Source organism: Glycine soja, chromosome 17 (assembly GCF_004193775.1).
Source record: "Glycine soja cultivar W05 chromosome 17, ASM419377v2, whole genome shotgun sequence".
Taxonomy (NCBI): domain Eukaryota; kingdom Viridiplantae; phylum Streptophyta; class Magnoliopsida; order Fabales; family Fabaceae; genus Glycine; species Glycine soja.
In genome coordinates, this window is record NC_041018.1 from 9,234,832 (window position 1) to 9,248,344 (window position 13,513).

At 33.9% G+C, this 13,513-nt stretch overlaps 2 protein-coding genes and 1 pseudogene across 3 annotated transcripts; 2 read left to right on the plus strand and 1 right to left on the minus strand.

Annotated features, from left to right (window-relative positions):
- The first annotated feature begins 6,989 nt into the window (after positions 1–6,989).
- Positions 6,990–8,958, plus strand: LOC114392058 (ranBP2-type zinc finger protein At1g67325-like). The gene is made up of 4 exons (XM_028353095.1): positions 6,990–7,182; positions 7,566–7,868; positions 8,423–8,493; positions 8,634–8,958. Exons 2-4 carry the CDS (start codon positions 7,570–7,572, stop codon positions 8,636–8,638), a joined length of 375 nt encoding a protein of 124 aa, XP_028208896.1. The 5' UTR covers positions 6,990–7,182; positions 7,566–7,569; the 3' UTR covers positions 8,639–8,958.
- Positions 8,959–9,264: 306 nt separating this feature from the next.
- Positions 9,265–11,933, plus strand: LOC114393549 (annotated as a pseudogene). Its single transcript, XR_003662566.1, has 2 exons — positions 9,265–9,347; positions 9,682–11,933. The product of XR_003662566.1 is annotated as a pentatricopeptide repeat-containing protein At1g08070, chloroplastic-like (transcript).
- LOC114394234 (early nodulin-93-like) lies at positions 11,855–13,065 on the minus strand. Its single transcript, XM_028355905.1, has 4 exons — positions 12,744–13,065; positions 12,496–12,557; positions 12,253–12,328; positions 11,855–12,155 (listed from the first exon to the last, which is right to left on the minus strand). The coding sequence occupies exons 1-4, from the start codon at positions 12,838–12,840 to the stop codon at positions 12,067–12,069; spliced, it is 324 nt and encodes a 107-aa protein (XP_028211706.1). The 5' UTR covers positions 12,841–13,065; the 3' UTR covers positions 11,855–12,066.
- Positions 13,066–13,513: the final 448 nt, after the last annotated feature.

Below are 13,513 nucleotides of genomic sequence, written 5' to 3' on the forward strand. Positions count from 1 at the left end.
GTGGATTAAAATTTGTAATGCCTTCTCTTGTTATTCTTAGAAAATGGTGGATAATATTAGTGCATGCATTATGCATACACGTTTTTTTTCTTCTTTTTTTCTTTTTTCTATCTAGTCTTTTGGCCCATCTTTACGTGATTCCTATGCATTATTGAGAAGAACATATCCAAGGTAAGCAAAGGCTATATGAGGGGAAGGTTGTTATGTGGTAGGCTGCAAATCTACTATAGAATCCTATATCCCCTTAACCCCACCTACAATATGAGCTCATCCAACCCAAGTCGCATTTATCTGATCCATGCATAATAAGACTCTGCACACATCCAACTTGTAATTTGTGAATAAGCCTTCACAGGGTAGGCTTATGCAGTGCTGTGCTGGACAGTGTCTGCGCAGTTAAAAGGGGGAGTAGTGAGAGTGAAAATATTAAGGGGAATTGATTCCAACCTCATGCACATCCATTTCCATGTTCTTTCCTTTGTTTCAATTCCTTTAGGACAATAATTGAAATGCCATTCGAAGATTCATATCCAATGCCAACTAATACTTTGTTTTCCTTCTTTACATACAACTATACAAAACACATGTATTAATTTTACCGAGACATGAACTGATGACTTTTTATACACTTTAGCGATTTTTTTCACTGGTGCTGCGCTCAATACCATTATTGTTTTTATCCATATAAATTAAAGATAGAATCATGAGATTTACAATGATTCAGGTATCTTGCTTAAATTGAAATAGACTCCCTTAACTCTCTTCCCATTAGTTAAGCCTAAGCAATTACATCTAAATTCTCTTTCATCCTATTTTTTTATCTGGCTGTATTTCTTTTCTTTTTCTATATTACTATTAATTTTTTATTGTAAAAGAAAGTCCTAAGAAATACTTGGGGAAAAGTATGCGGCGGCTCGACGCAGGAAAAAATCGACACGTGAGGTGAACCTACTTATCTAGGTTCCAAAAAAGTGCTACAGCGGAATCAAAGTCTTTTCAACCTTTAAACTAAAATTTACATTCGAGTGGTAGGAAATGGATCCACAGTGATTAGATTTTATAACCATAAATTTTAAATATATAATTGATATTTTTTTGTCTATCTCTTTTTTTTCTCACATTACATCATAATCAAATAAATTACTTATTTTTTTATTTTCATTTCTTTCTCAAGTAGTAAATAATTCTAAATTGTCCAAGAAATATTTTTTTTTATATTTATTCATGTATTTTCTTTTCTTTCTTATTTTCATTGCATTTTCTTTTCATTTATTTCTTTAATCATTTTTAATCATATTCCTTTCATATCTATCACTTTCTGAAGATGAAGAGAACTTAAGTAAAAGAGGAAAATAAATCTATACCACTTTCTCTTTTTATTTCTTTCTATTTCTCTTTTCTCTTCGTCCCAAAATGAAATAGATTATCATATTTTTTCAAATAGCATAAATATTAATAATAAAAAAAAAACTTAGAAGATCAAATATTACAAGTTCCTTCATTTTTCATGACGTTAAATCGTTAATCATGTATATTAGTTGGTATACTTTTGCTTATCTCTACACTTAATAATTTGACATGATGCACGCACTATCTTTCTGCATTTTCTTACACACATCTCTTTGGTTACTTCACTCTATGTCGCTAGGTCTCTATCTTTATTCCTCCAAAATATCTGAAAAAAGCTATTTCAACAAGAATAAATGAATACTTATTAAACTCATATGTAAGATTTGTATATCACACAGATTCTATTTTTTTTTTAAATTTCATTTCCTCATTTTTTTCAGTTTCTCTCAACCATTTGTTCAACGAGTCATGTATTTCCCGCCGGGAGAAATGATATTTGCATATCATATAACCTTTCATGAAGTGAGTTTATTTTAAAGTGTACAAATAAAACAAGTATAATAATGCATTTGTAATGAAATGAAAGATATAAACACTTTTTCTATTACCAAGACGTGGGTGTGAAATATTTATTAATTTTGGTCATAACTAATTTTTGTTGAGAAATTTAGTTAATCACTTTTAGTGATTCTCTCTTCTTAATTTTTTTTCATTCACAAAACTTAAATTCGATACATTATTTAAATGAATTAAATTTAGTATCACACAAACCAATAACTTTTTTTTAGATATAAACACTTTTATTTGTGCATTTAAAAATAGTCATTTAAACTATTTTACCTTGCATATAATATAAACGGGGATAATTAATTTACCAATTCCTTGGGCTTAAATTTATGGATTGTTTAGGTAAAAGGTAGTAGTTATAAAAAAAAAAGGTTAAAGGTAGTGGAAAAAGGGGAGAGATTTCAGTAATAATAAAAAAAGATTAGAGGTAAATTAAAGAAGATATTTTGGTTCTCTTTTTTTCTTCTTCTAAATTTCTGAATAAAATAAAAGTGATTAAATATTTCCACTCTCTAATTTTAACCAAGCAAAAATTAAATTTTCCTTGTCTTCCTTCCATTATTTAAAAACTAAGTAAAAGGACTCAAATGTTTTTTTTTTTCTTAATTCTTTCCTGAAGTAGTCATTACATATGATTATTTACGTGAATACGTAAAGTAAATGATACGAATGATTTGGGTTTAACAAGTTATTTCAATTTAAATTTTAGTTTAATTAAGTAGGTAATTACATAAAATATTTGAAACAATGAAAAGATTTTACTTCTCCAGTTCTGGTGGCTTGGCTGACATGGCTTAAATGGTGGAATCCACCGTGGCCTCAATGCTAATGCTGGGTTCGATAAGGAGGAATCCTAATCGCTAATTTTCTCTGGACAAGATGAATATTCTGCATGCATTTGACATCAAATAAAACCTTAGACTGACAGTTCATATCACCACTCCACTCTCAACGTGTGAAAACTTTTCTCAAAAGGGGGCCATACCATGCCCTCTCTCTATTCAATAATACTTGGAGAATCCAAAATATAGCCGTTGCTTTTTAGATTTTGAACAATATCAGCATCGCCACAAATTTAGCATAATCAGCGTGTTTACGCCAATCTAAACCTTAAAATAGTCATCTTTATGTTTACGGAAACGGAGATAATAGGCTACTTGGCAACTGAAAGAAATTTTAACAAGTCACATCTAAGACTATTAAAAATGATATGCGTCACACCAGGATGAATATATCGTTTTCATGAAAACCTACAAAATATTGCGGTCAGAGATAAATATACCAAATCATACAAATAATAAAGTAAGAATATGAATATTGTTTTTAAACGAGGAAGTTAAACTAATGGGGTGGGGGTTGATTAACGTCCACCCAAAATGAAATAGATTGCGAAAGAAGAAGAAAAAAACAGACATGAGAAAGTTGAAAGAAAAATATAAAAGATGGATTAAAAATAAGATAGAAGAGAAAGTGGGTGAATATTCATAATTTTTGCTTTAAATACGAAGATACAAAAATCATAAAAGCTAGTACATGAACAGCTAAACTTTCATAAGTTTAAATCAAGAAAATGATGCTGAAAATTGATGATTTCATTCAATTTTTTTTTTATCAGGCAGAAAGCTATAGAAAAAGGAAAAAAGAGACTAACTCCTCTCAAAGACTACCCCTATGGCACCATCTAACAGAGTAGAATTTAAAGCAGGAGAACTGGTATCTAAAACAACTAAAGATACATTGCTAGAGGCACCTAGCTAATTAGCTAAAAAAATCTGCATTTTGGTTTCCCTCCCGCAAGGTATGTTGAAAGGAGAGTTCCATTGCCCGTCCCTAAACTCCTGAATGAGGTTGATGATTGGAGCAAAAGGATGCCGCGCTGAAACACCCTCAGAAATTAACTTGATTTCATTCAATTTAAAAATAAACTTTGAATCTCTACTTAATTAAATCCATTTTCATTCAAATTAAGATTGATCGAATCTTCAAAAAGTATTCAAGACTTATTTATTTAATCCCTTGATTTGATTTGAGCTCTTCAAAAGTAATTAATCCCTTAGTTTTCAAAAAGAGATCAAGGAATTAAAATAGAAGTTAAACTCAAAAAGCGACCACGCATTTGATTACTTCCGTTCCTACATATCAACATGGATCATCTTATACAAAATTAAAATATGATCATATGTTTAAATATGCTATATCTCTTAATTTATTGGACATGAGACCCATTCCGAATTGAATCAAGGACCTTATCTTTAGATGGAATGTCATGCAATAATTTTTTTTTTAATTGATACATTAACCTAAAGTTAGTCAAAAGGAGGCCCAAGTCATTAAAGCAAGTTTCAAGAGTATTTTTTTTAAACCGTGAAATTCATTTTTAAAAAATTTCTTGAAAGCTCTTGCAATTAGTTATGAGATGAGTAGTTATCATGGACTACAAAGGGCTTTTTATGATAAAATATTAGGTAGTTTGTGACCACTAAGTAATTATAGTTCCAATAAATTTTAAGATAATAAATATTTATGTTTTTCAATTTATCGAAAAGAATTAAAAATACTTAATTAATTATATGTATCATGTACAAATTAGTAAGGATAACAGTGATCATAAATCACTAAATAATCTCTTCTATTATTATGAGCGAATTGAACTAATACTATAGAAATCAAGGCTTTTTTGATGAGACAACATTATGTAGTCTGAGTCCATTACATGGCCATGGTCTCCCAACCAATTTGAAGGAGGTATACTAATGTTTTCAATTTACTAAAAAGAATCAATAATACTCCTTCCAGTCCATTATTTAAGAAACAAGTTTTATTGTAATTTACACTAAAATTTATTTCTTATAAAAATAACTGTAAAAGTAATACTTAATTATGTATCATCTACAAATAAGTAGGAATAATGATTCTAAACCTCATAATTTTTTTTTTCTATATATTAGCGCATTGGTCTAATAAAAATCTAATTTGTACCATAGAGGATAATAGTGATTTTAGTCCCTTCACCCAAATGTCGATAGAGATTCCCCTTACCTGACTAACAAATTACAGATTTACAGGTCACATGATAATTCACTTTATTATGCATTCTTAATTTCTTATTATCATACACACTTATCACATGTGTGATCTTCTTTTAAAATACTCGTTTTGATGGTGTTTGGGAAAACGACATTTGGAAATAAGGACCAAAACAACATTTTTTTTCCTTCAAATTACATGGACCAGTAGTAAAAAAAATAAAATTACATGGACTGATTAAAATGCTAAAACTGTTGTGTGTACCCGAGTTATGAGAGTAGTGCATACGTAAAATGGGGTGATATATACAATATAATTGATATTCAAAAAGTAACGCGAAGGCCAAGGTTACCTTAATCCCAGGCTTTTCAGCATGTAACCAACACAAACGAAAGCCAACTCTTCATTGTTCCCTCATTTTTATCTCTCTGTGTTATACTCTCATCTTGTGTACCTAATAGGAACCAGCAGCACCCCTCTTCTGCATTTTTTCCACCCTTCTCCATGCCTGTTTCAATGTTTCGTCTTTCTCCATGCCTGTTTCATTCAGCAGCAAGCCTCTACCTTTTTAGTGCTAATCTTTTTAGCTTAATTTATTTTTTTGTCCCTTCTTCCTGCTTGTTTTGCTGGATTTTTTTGTTTGATTCCCTTGTTTTCACGTGATTAATGCTTCCTTATGATTAATTCATGCTTCCCCTGCATGCCCCTGCACTTAACATAGAAGATGCCATATTTGACCAAGGGAGCAGCAATTCATGACCAGTTTTTTTGTCTTTTTGTCCCTTCTTTCATTTTTCTTTTAATTTGGCAAAAATAAATAAACTAGAAAAAGGATGTAAAATGAACACTAGAATAGAATAAAGATGAATGTGGATAAAGAAAATGTTGAACAAATATCTATCACATAACAACTACCCCTCGCAACATTGCCTCGCTAGGATATGCTCCTCTCAATAATGCATAGGAATCACGTAAAGATAGGCAAAAGACTAGATAGACAAAACGTGTATCCATGCACTATTATTACCCTTTTTCTCCACTTTTCACTAATAACAATAGTCTCAAGATTGATTACACATACATGATACAATGTTATTGGATTTAGCAACCAATATTTCATAAATGTTGTTTATCATGAGAATTTTTTAATATTCTTTTAGTGTTTTCCATCTTACTCTTTTTACAAGGTTAAAAACTATGTATTTTATTCTCCTCATCAATGCCTCTAGTTCTCTTCTCTATACTAGTTCAAATCACTTTAATTGATTTGTTTTATCATATTTGCTTTGATAGATGTCATAACAATATCTTTTTATGTATAATCATAATGTATTATATTTTTGTTCAGCATGGTGTACTTACTAATTACAAATGACCATTGATGTGTTTCTTTTACTTCAATCACTGAACTTGTATCTTGTGTTCATTAAATATTTCTCCATATTTTTTTTATTAATCCTAAATACTTAAACATAGAAATATATGGTATGACATTTTCTTTCATTTTTACCATTGAGTTTTTTTATCTTATTTCTAAAATTGCAATGCACTTGTTTGATCTTACTACAACTCAAGTGAAAACCCTTTGATTCCAATGTTTGTCTCCAAGTTTAGAGATAACCTATTTCCTTGATTCCTCAACTAGAATTGTATCATTTGATGATTATCTTTTGTACCTTTTCCATCTACTCGATCCAATAAAAGATAAATAACTTTAGTTGTAAACCTTCTTAACATAATTCAAATTGATTCTCCATAATCCTAATCTTTTTTCTTTTTTTTGCTGAGTCTCCATAATCCTAATCTATTCTCTTATGCTTAATTATATTTTTTCAATAATTTATAATGTGGGTCATAAATTTTATCTCTGTGCAGTTTACACAGCTTTGAATATCTCCTTTGTTCTTATACAAAGGAAGTAAAAGTGCCTCTCTCTACTCATGCCATTGAAAAAGGTTACTTACCTTTCCAACCCTTTGTAAAAATATATTACAATAGAAGCAGTACAGACTTTTATATACCCCTTCCATTAATTTCTACTTTTAGAGATCACCGGGGAACGAAGAGACATTCGTGCCCCCACAATGGGTCTTACAAATAGTATATATAAAGTCACACAACACAAGCAACCGACTCACCATCTTGATTAGCAAGCTAGCTATTCTAAAACTACTACTATTATAGCAACAACAAATCATTACTGGCGTGATACTTCTACTGTTTCATAATTCTTAAAAGGTAAATTTCCTGTTTTTATGCTTGTCATTCGCATCTTAAATAATTTCTTGTACGTGAATGTTATGTGTAATCTTTGTTAATGCTGTGTGTTGGAACCTCATGATAGTAGCAAGTATAGTAGAAAAATTGACAAGATTGCTAATTTGCTATGCTATCATGACAGAGTATTCAATCACCTAAGACAGTAGCTCCTTATGCAAATAGGCTATCTATGGATAAACAATTGCATGCCTTTAGTAGGGTCATAACTCATAATGCATAAAACAAGGATTAATAATAGGCTACATGCACTGATGCACATATAGTCCTTATTTGGTTGCACTGAGAATTGATAGAACCAAAAATTCCTATAACTTATAACTTCAAGTGTGGATATTGATCAGGAAAATGAGCTGGTCTGGAGGAGATTGGATGTGTGGTGTTTGTGAACACATAAATTTCAAGAAGAGGGAAGCATGCCAGAGTTGTGGATACCCCAAGTATGGTGGCCATGACCCTTCAACCTACAGATACAACAAGACTGAAGCATTAGCAGGGGACTGGTTCTGCAACTGTGGAGCTCACAACTATGCCAGTAGATCAAGCTGCTATAGATGTGGTGCAATCAAAGACTATTACTCTTCTGGAGAATATGGATCTGACACTTTCCCCCCTGGATGGAAGAATGGAGACTGGCTTTGCCCAAGGTCCTTTTCACATTATCATCACATTTTCAGTACTCAAAATAGTATCTCTTTCTTACCCTAAATTATTTATCATTGGAAAAAGTTTAATGGACAGCCCAAGTCCCTATGTACCACTTAGAAAAAGAGAAAAAAAAAATGTAAGTATGATAGGGTTTATGATGCGATAGGAAGAGAGATATAGATAAATGAGAGATGTTGATGATGTGTTTAAAATAATGAGATGATTGTATATCATTGTTCTTTATCATCACATTATCAGCTGCCTCACTCCAATGAAGTGAGCCTGCATTTAATTTGAGACTAGAAACACTGACTGCTTGTCACCTACTTACATGTCAAACTATCATAAAATGTGAGCAACGTAATCTAATAACATGAGAGAATTAGGACCATGCCAGTAAATACAGTACCGATGTTGGCCAACATGAAAGAATTCAGTTAATTTTGTTGCACACAAGAAAAAAATATGAAATATGATACAAATGCTTGTATCCTAATTAATTTCTTCCTGATTCAAGTATTTCACCTTATTTTTCCTTTTACTTATGTAACAGAATCGGCTGTGGAGTACATAATTATGCTAGCAGGACAGAATGCTTCAAATGCAAAGTGCCAAGGGATTTAGGTGAGAAAGTTTAACTTTTGACGTTTCAACAGTTCTTTGTTGAAAGTATTGTCTAGATGTTCATTTTTTTTATATAAAAAAAATACTACTACTATTTAACCTCAATTCCAATGATATTTGTTCTGTTTCTGGTGGTGCAGACTGAGAAGAAATTTCAGAAGGCCTGGAATGTCAATCATTTCCCCCAACATCTTTCTTCTCCAAACAACATTCCATCTTACTTTCTCTACGTCAAGCTCTAGATAAATCGTGGATCAAGGCCCTCTGTAATATAGTCATACCATTGCTTTTTCATTTGAAAGGAATAAGGATATTATTGCTTCTAATCGTGGATCAACATCTTTCCATATTTATTACTGAGATAATTAAGCTTTAGAACCTACTTTACTTTAACCCTACCCCCAAACATTCCCTTGTTAGCTTTCACTACCACTATTTTCTTTTTATAGATGTTAGCTTCCACTAGTTTTTACACACACACAAATGAAATGATACAAGTCTTTTTGGCTTAAGAAAGTATAATTTAAATCAAATCTATAAAAATCTATATCTTTTTTGAAAAAAAAAACAAAATAATTTATATCAGTATTAAGTGAATAAAGAGTTCTAAAATCTTAGTGATAACAATGGATCCACAAAAAGTGAATTAAGAACTTAAAATGGATTCTACAACTGAAGGTGCCGATATGTTTTATCAAAACTGAAATATGAAATCGCATACTATATTTGTTCTGATGTAATCTATCAATCAAAGGGTAAGACTTAAGAGTAATGGCAGACATTGCCTTCGTTGATGCTTCTCGCCGTGGCGTCATGGCGCTGATTTTAAAAGTTAAAAAGTGGAATTGTCACTTGTTTCTGGGTATCTAGCTACTATAGTCAACTACTAACAAAGGTACTGATATACAATGCTAGTATGCTACAGTTAATTAATTAGAGATTCGACGAGCATCGCATAAGCATAATGAAAATAACTTTGAAAAGAACCAATGAAGGTTGGTCACTATAGTAGAATATGAAAAAGTTGAGAACTAAAAATTCGTTTTTTTTAAAGCCCACTTAAAACTTAATTAATCTTTAAAAAAGTATAATTCTCTTATTTCTCTCTTAGTGTGTTTATTTCTAAAAATAGTTTGACATTCATGTTCTAAAAATCTAAAGTGATAGTAGTACCAAAAATAAATAAAGTATTATCGGTGGCGAGCAGCAATTAGCAACAAAAGAAAACGATGGCGGTGTCGTGTCTTTCCACTTTCATCTGAATCTCCTAGCGAAATGCCCCGACATCCCCATCCTGAAACAAATCCACTCCCTCATCATCAACACCCTCTTCGCCCAGAGCAAGCTCATCGAATTCTGCGCCCATTCTTCCTCGGACCTCTCCTACGTCCTCTCTCTCTTCCACTCCATCCAACACCAACACCCACACCCCCAACATCTTCATCTGGAACACCCTCATTCGCGCCCACTCCGGCCTCTACCCCAATTCCCCCACCTTCCCTTCCCTCTTCAAGTCCTGCGCCAAATCCAAAGCCGCCCATGAAGCCAAACAGCTTCACGCACATGCCCTCAAGCTCGCCCTTCACTGTCATCCACACGTCCACACTTTGATCGTTCACATGTATTCCCAAGTTGGGGAGTTACGGGATGCGTGCTTGATGTTTGATAAAATTACTCTGAGAGTCGCCGTGTCTTTCACTGCTATTATTACTGGGTATGTCTCCGAGGGCCACGCGGATGACGCTCGACGCCTTTTCGACGAAATTCCCGCCAAGGATGTGGTTTCATGGATGCCATGATTGCTGGGTATGTCCAAAGTGGTCGCTTTGAGGAAGCCCTGGCTTGCTTTACACGCATGCGGGAGGCTGACGTGTCGCCGAATCAGAGCACGATGCTGAGTGTTCTTTCCGCTTGTGGCCATTTGGGGTCGCTTGAGATGGGGAAATGGATCTTTTCTTGGGTTAGAGATCGCGGGCTTGGTAAGAATCTTCAGCTTGTTAATGCACTCGTTGATTTGTATTCCAAGTGTGGTGAAATTGACACCACGCGTGAGTTGTTTGATGGGATTGAGGAAAAAGATATGATTTTGTAGAATACTATGATTGGTGGTTATTGCTACTTGAGTTTGTACGAGGAAGCCTTGGTGCTGTTTGAGCTCATGATTAGAGAAAAAAACGTAAAGCCCAATGATGTAACGTTCTTGGGCGTTCTTCCGGCTTGTGCTTCCCTTGGTGCTCTTGACCTTGGCAAGTGGGTTCATGCTTATATAGATAAAAACTTGAAAGGCACGGATAATGTGAATAATGTTTCTCTTTGGACTAGTATCATCGACATGTATGCAAAGTGTGGCTGTGTTGAGGTCGCGGAACAAGTGTTTAGAAGCATTGGTTCTTAAAGTTTGGCTTCTTGGAATGCCATGATATCAGAGCTAGCTATGAATGGACATGCAGAGAGGGCTCTTGGCCTTTTCAAAGAAATGATCAATGAGGGGTTCCAGCCCGACGATATCACGTTTGTTGGAGTATTGTCTGCTTGTACTCAAGCTGGTTTGGTGGATCTTGGACACAGATATTTCAGTTCAATGAACAAGGATTACGGGATATCACCAAAATTGCAACACTATGGTTGCATGATAGATCTTCTGGCTAGAAGTGGAAAGTTTGATGAAGCAAAGGTTTTGATGGGAAATATGGAAATGGAGCCGGATGGAGCTATTTGGGGTTCTCTGCTTAATGCTCGTAGGGTTCATGGACAGGTTGAATTCGGTGAATATGTTGCAGAACGTCTCTTTGAATTGGAGCCAGAAAATTCCGGGGCTTTCGTGCTTTTGTCAAACATATATGCAGGAGCTGGCAGATGGGATGATGTAGCAAGGATAAGAACTAAGTTAAATGACAAAGGAATGAAGAAAGTTCCTGGTTGCACCTCTATATAGATTGATGGTATTGTGCATGAGTTCCTTGTTGGTGATAAGTTCCACCCGCAGAGTGAAAATATTTTTAGATTGCTGGATGAGGTAGATAGGCTTTTGGAGGAGACTGGGTTTGTGCCTGATACTTCTGAGGTACTCTATGATATGGATGAGGAGTGGAAGGAAGGGGCTTTGAATCAACACAGCGAGAAGTTGGCTATTGCTTTCGGTTTGATAAGCACAAAGCCGGGGACTACAATTAGGATCGTGAAGAATCTTCGTGTTTGTCCAAATTGCCATTCGGCTACTAAGTTAATATCCAAGATCTTCAATAGGGAAATAATTGCAAGAGATAGAAACCGTTTTCACCATTTCAAAGACGGGTTTTGCTCATGCAATGACTGCTGGTGAAACTTTATGTATATGTTCAATGGTATATAACACATGCACTTCTGTAGAAAGAAAGGTGAATAACTTGCATTCATGTAATTAACTGATAGATTGGTATATATATGTGGTCTCTCACTTTTGAAACCCAAAGCCTTCTACTATATTATTATAAATACATTTACATATATGATAACTTCCAATATTGGGTCATAATGCTAAGATATCCCAATGTAGTGCAGCCGAATGCAACATTCAAATTATCCATTTGGAATTCATGCATTGGTGGGTGGGTTGAAGGAGTTCTTTCTTGCAGTTGCCAAAACGGTCTTGTCAGCTACTATGAAATATGCAGCTCCTGCCACTGTTAGCATAATATTGTAGTTAGATGACTAATTCGAACAATGATTGTAATGATTATATATTAGGAGATAATGGCAGCACTATGGATGAGTAATTACCTGTGGAAATTATGAGAGCTTGCGCAGTGTGATTGAGATTGGCTTTTGCCCAAGGTAGCATCCTTACACTAGCCAGCTGCATATGATCAAGTATTATTCCAGTTAGTTTTTTTACAGAAAATCTCTATTGGAATATTAAGAAGTGGTTATTTCAAATGTAAATCGATCCTGATTCTTGAGAACTTTATGTCCAAAATAATTGAATGAACCAAAGAAAATTGAACAGGTGGAAAGAGTACTTACAGTTGGAATGGCAGTTGCAATAGTAGCAACAACTGCAGCCTTGGCTCCTGCCATCACACCCTCTGTTTACACACAGATGAAAAATGTAAATTAAAACCAAACGAAATTCAGATATCGTGAAATTTACAAATCTCATAATGAACATAATTCTGAACCACATATACGGTCGAAAACTTATCAGTCCAGACATGAAATAAGAAGGAAAGGAAAACATAATGCTTTTACACTCGGAGAAAAGCATACATTACCATGGGAACAGCGCTTGGCCATGGCCAACTTTTGATCCAGAGAAGCCAAGGTACTCCTCTCAAAAGAAGAATTAGCAGCGACATTTCTTTTGGCCATCTTAAAAAAATGATTGAGCAAAAAAAAAAAACAGCTAAGAATTGAAGAAATGTTAGTAAACAGATGAACAACTGAAGTAGGTTTGGATGAAGAGTTGCTGAAGTTGCTGGCATATTTATACTGAGATTGGACGAAGAAAATAAATCATTAATTTAGGTGGCCCTGTCTGTGGCAGGGGAGGAGTTTGATGGTTTGAACTGAAATCCACCGTCTCAGACAGCTGTTTTCACTTGGGTTTCTGTTTCAGTCGGTTGATGCTTTTACTGTTCCCTAAATACTACTACTTTATTTTTCATAAGATAAGATTGTTAATGAAAACAGTTTTATCCAAATTCGTGCACGTGAAGGATTCTGGTACCTGAAAATGCCAACGTGGCCCTATCCTATTAAATGCAGGAAGTAAACATTGTACTTAGTCTACTACTTACGTTATCCACTGATTCCGGTCGAGTGACAAAAAAATCCATAAAATAAATTGATATTCTGTCTTTTTATCCCTGATCCTGTATATATGTTTACTTTGCCGCATTCTAGTACGATAAAGAAAAGTTGCACGTCAGGAGCATATCGTGTTGAAGGAAAATTACGTTTGGAAGGAAAATTACGTTGTTTAGTTATAGCAATTACAGTTTATTGTATTTGGTTGTCTAGGAACAAGCTAATTTTTGAAGAT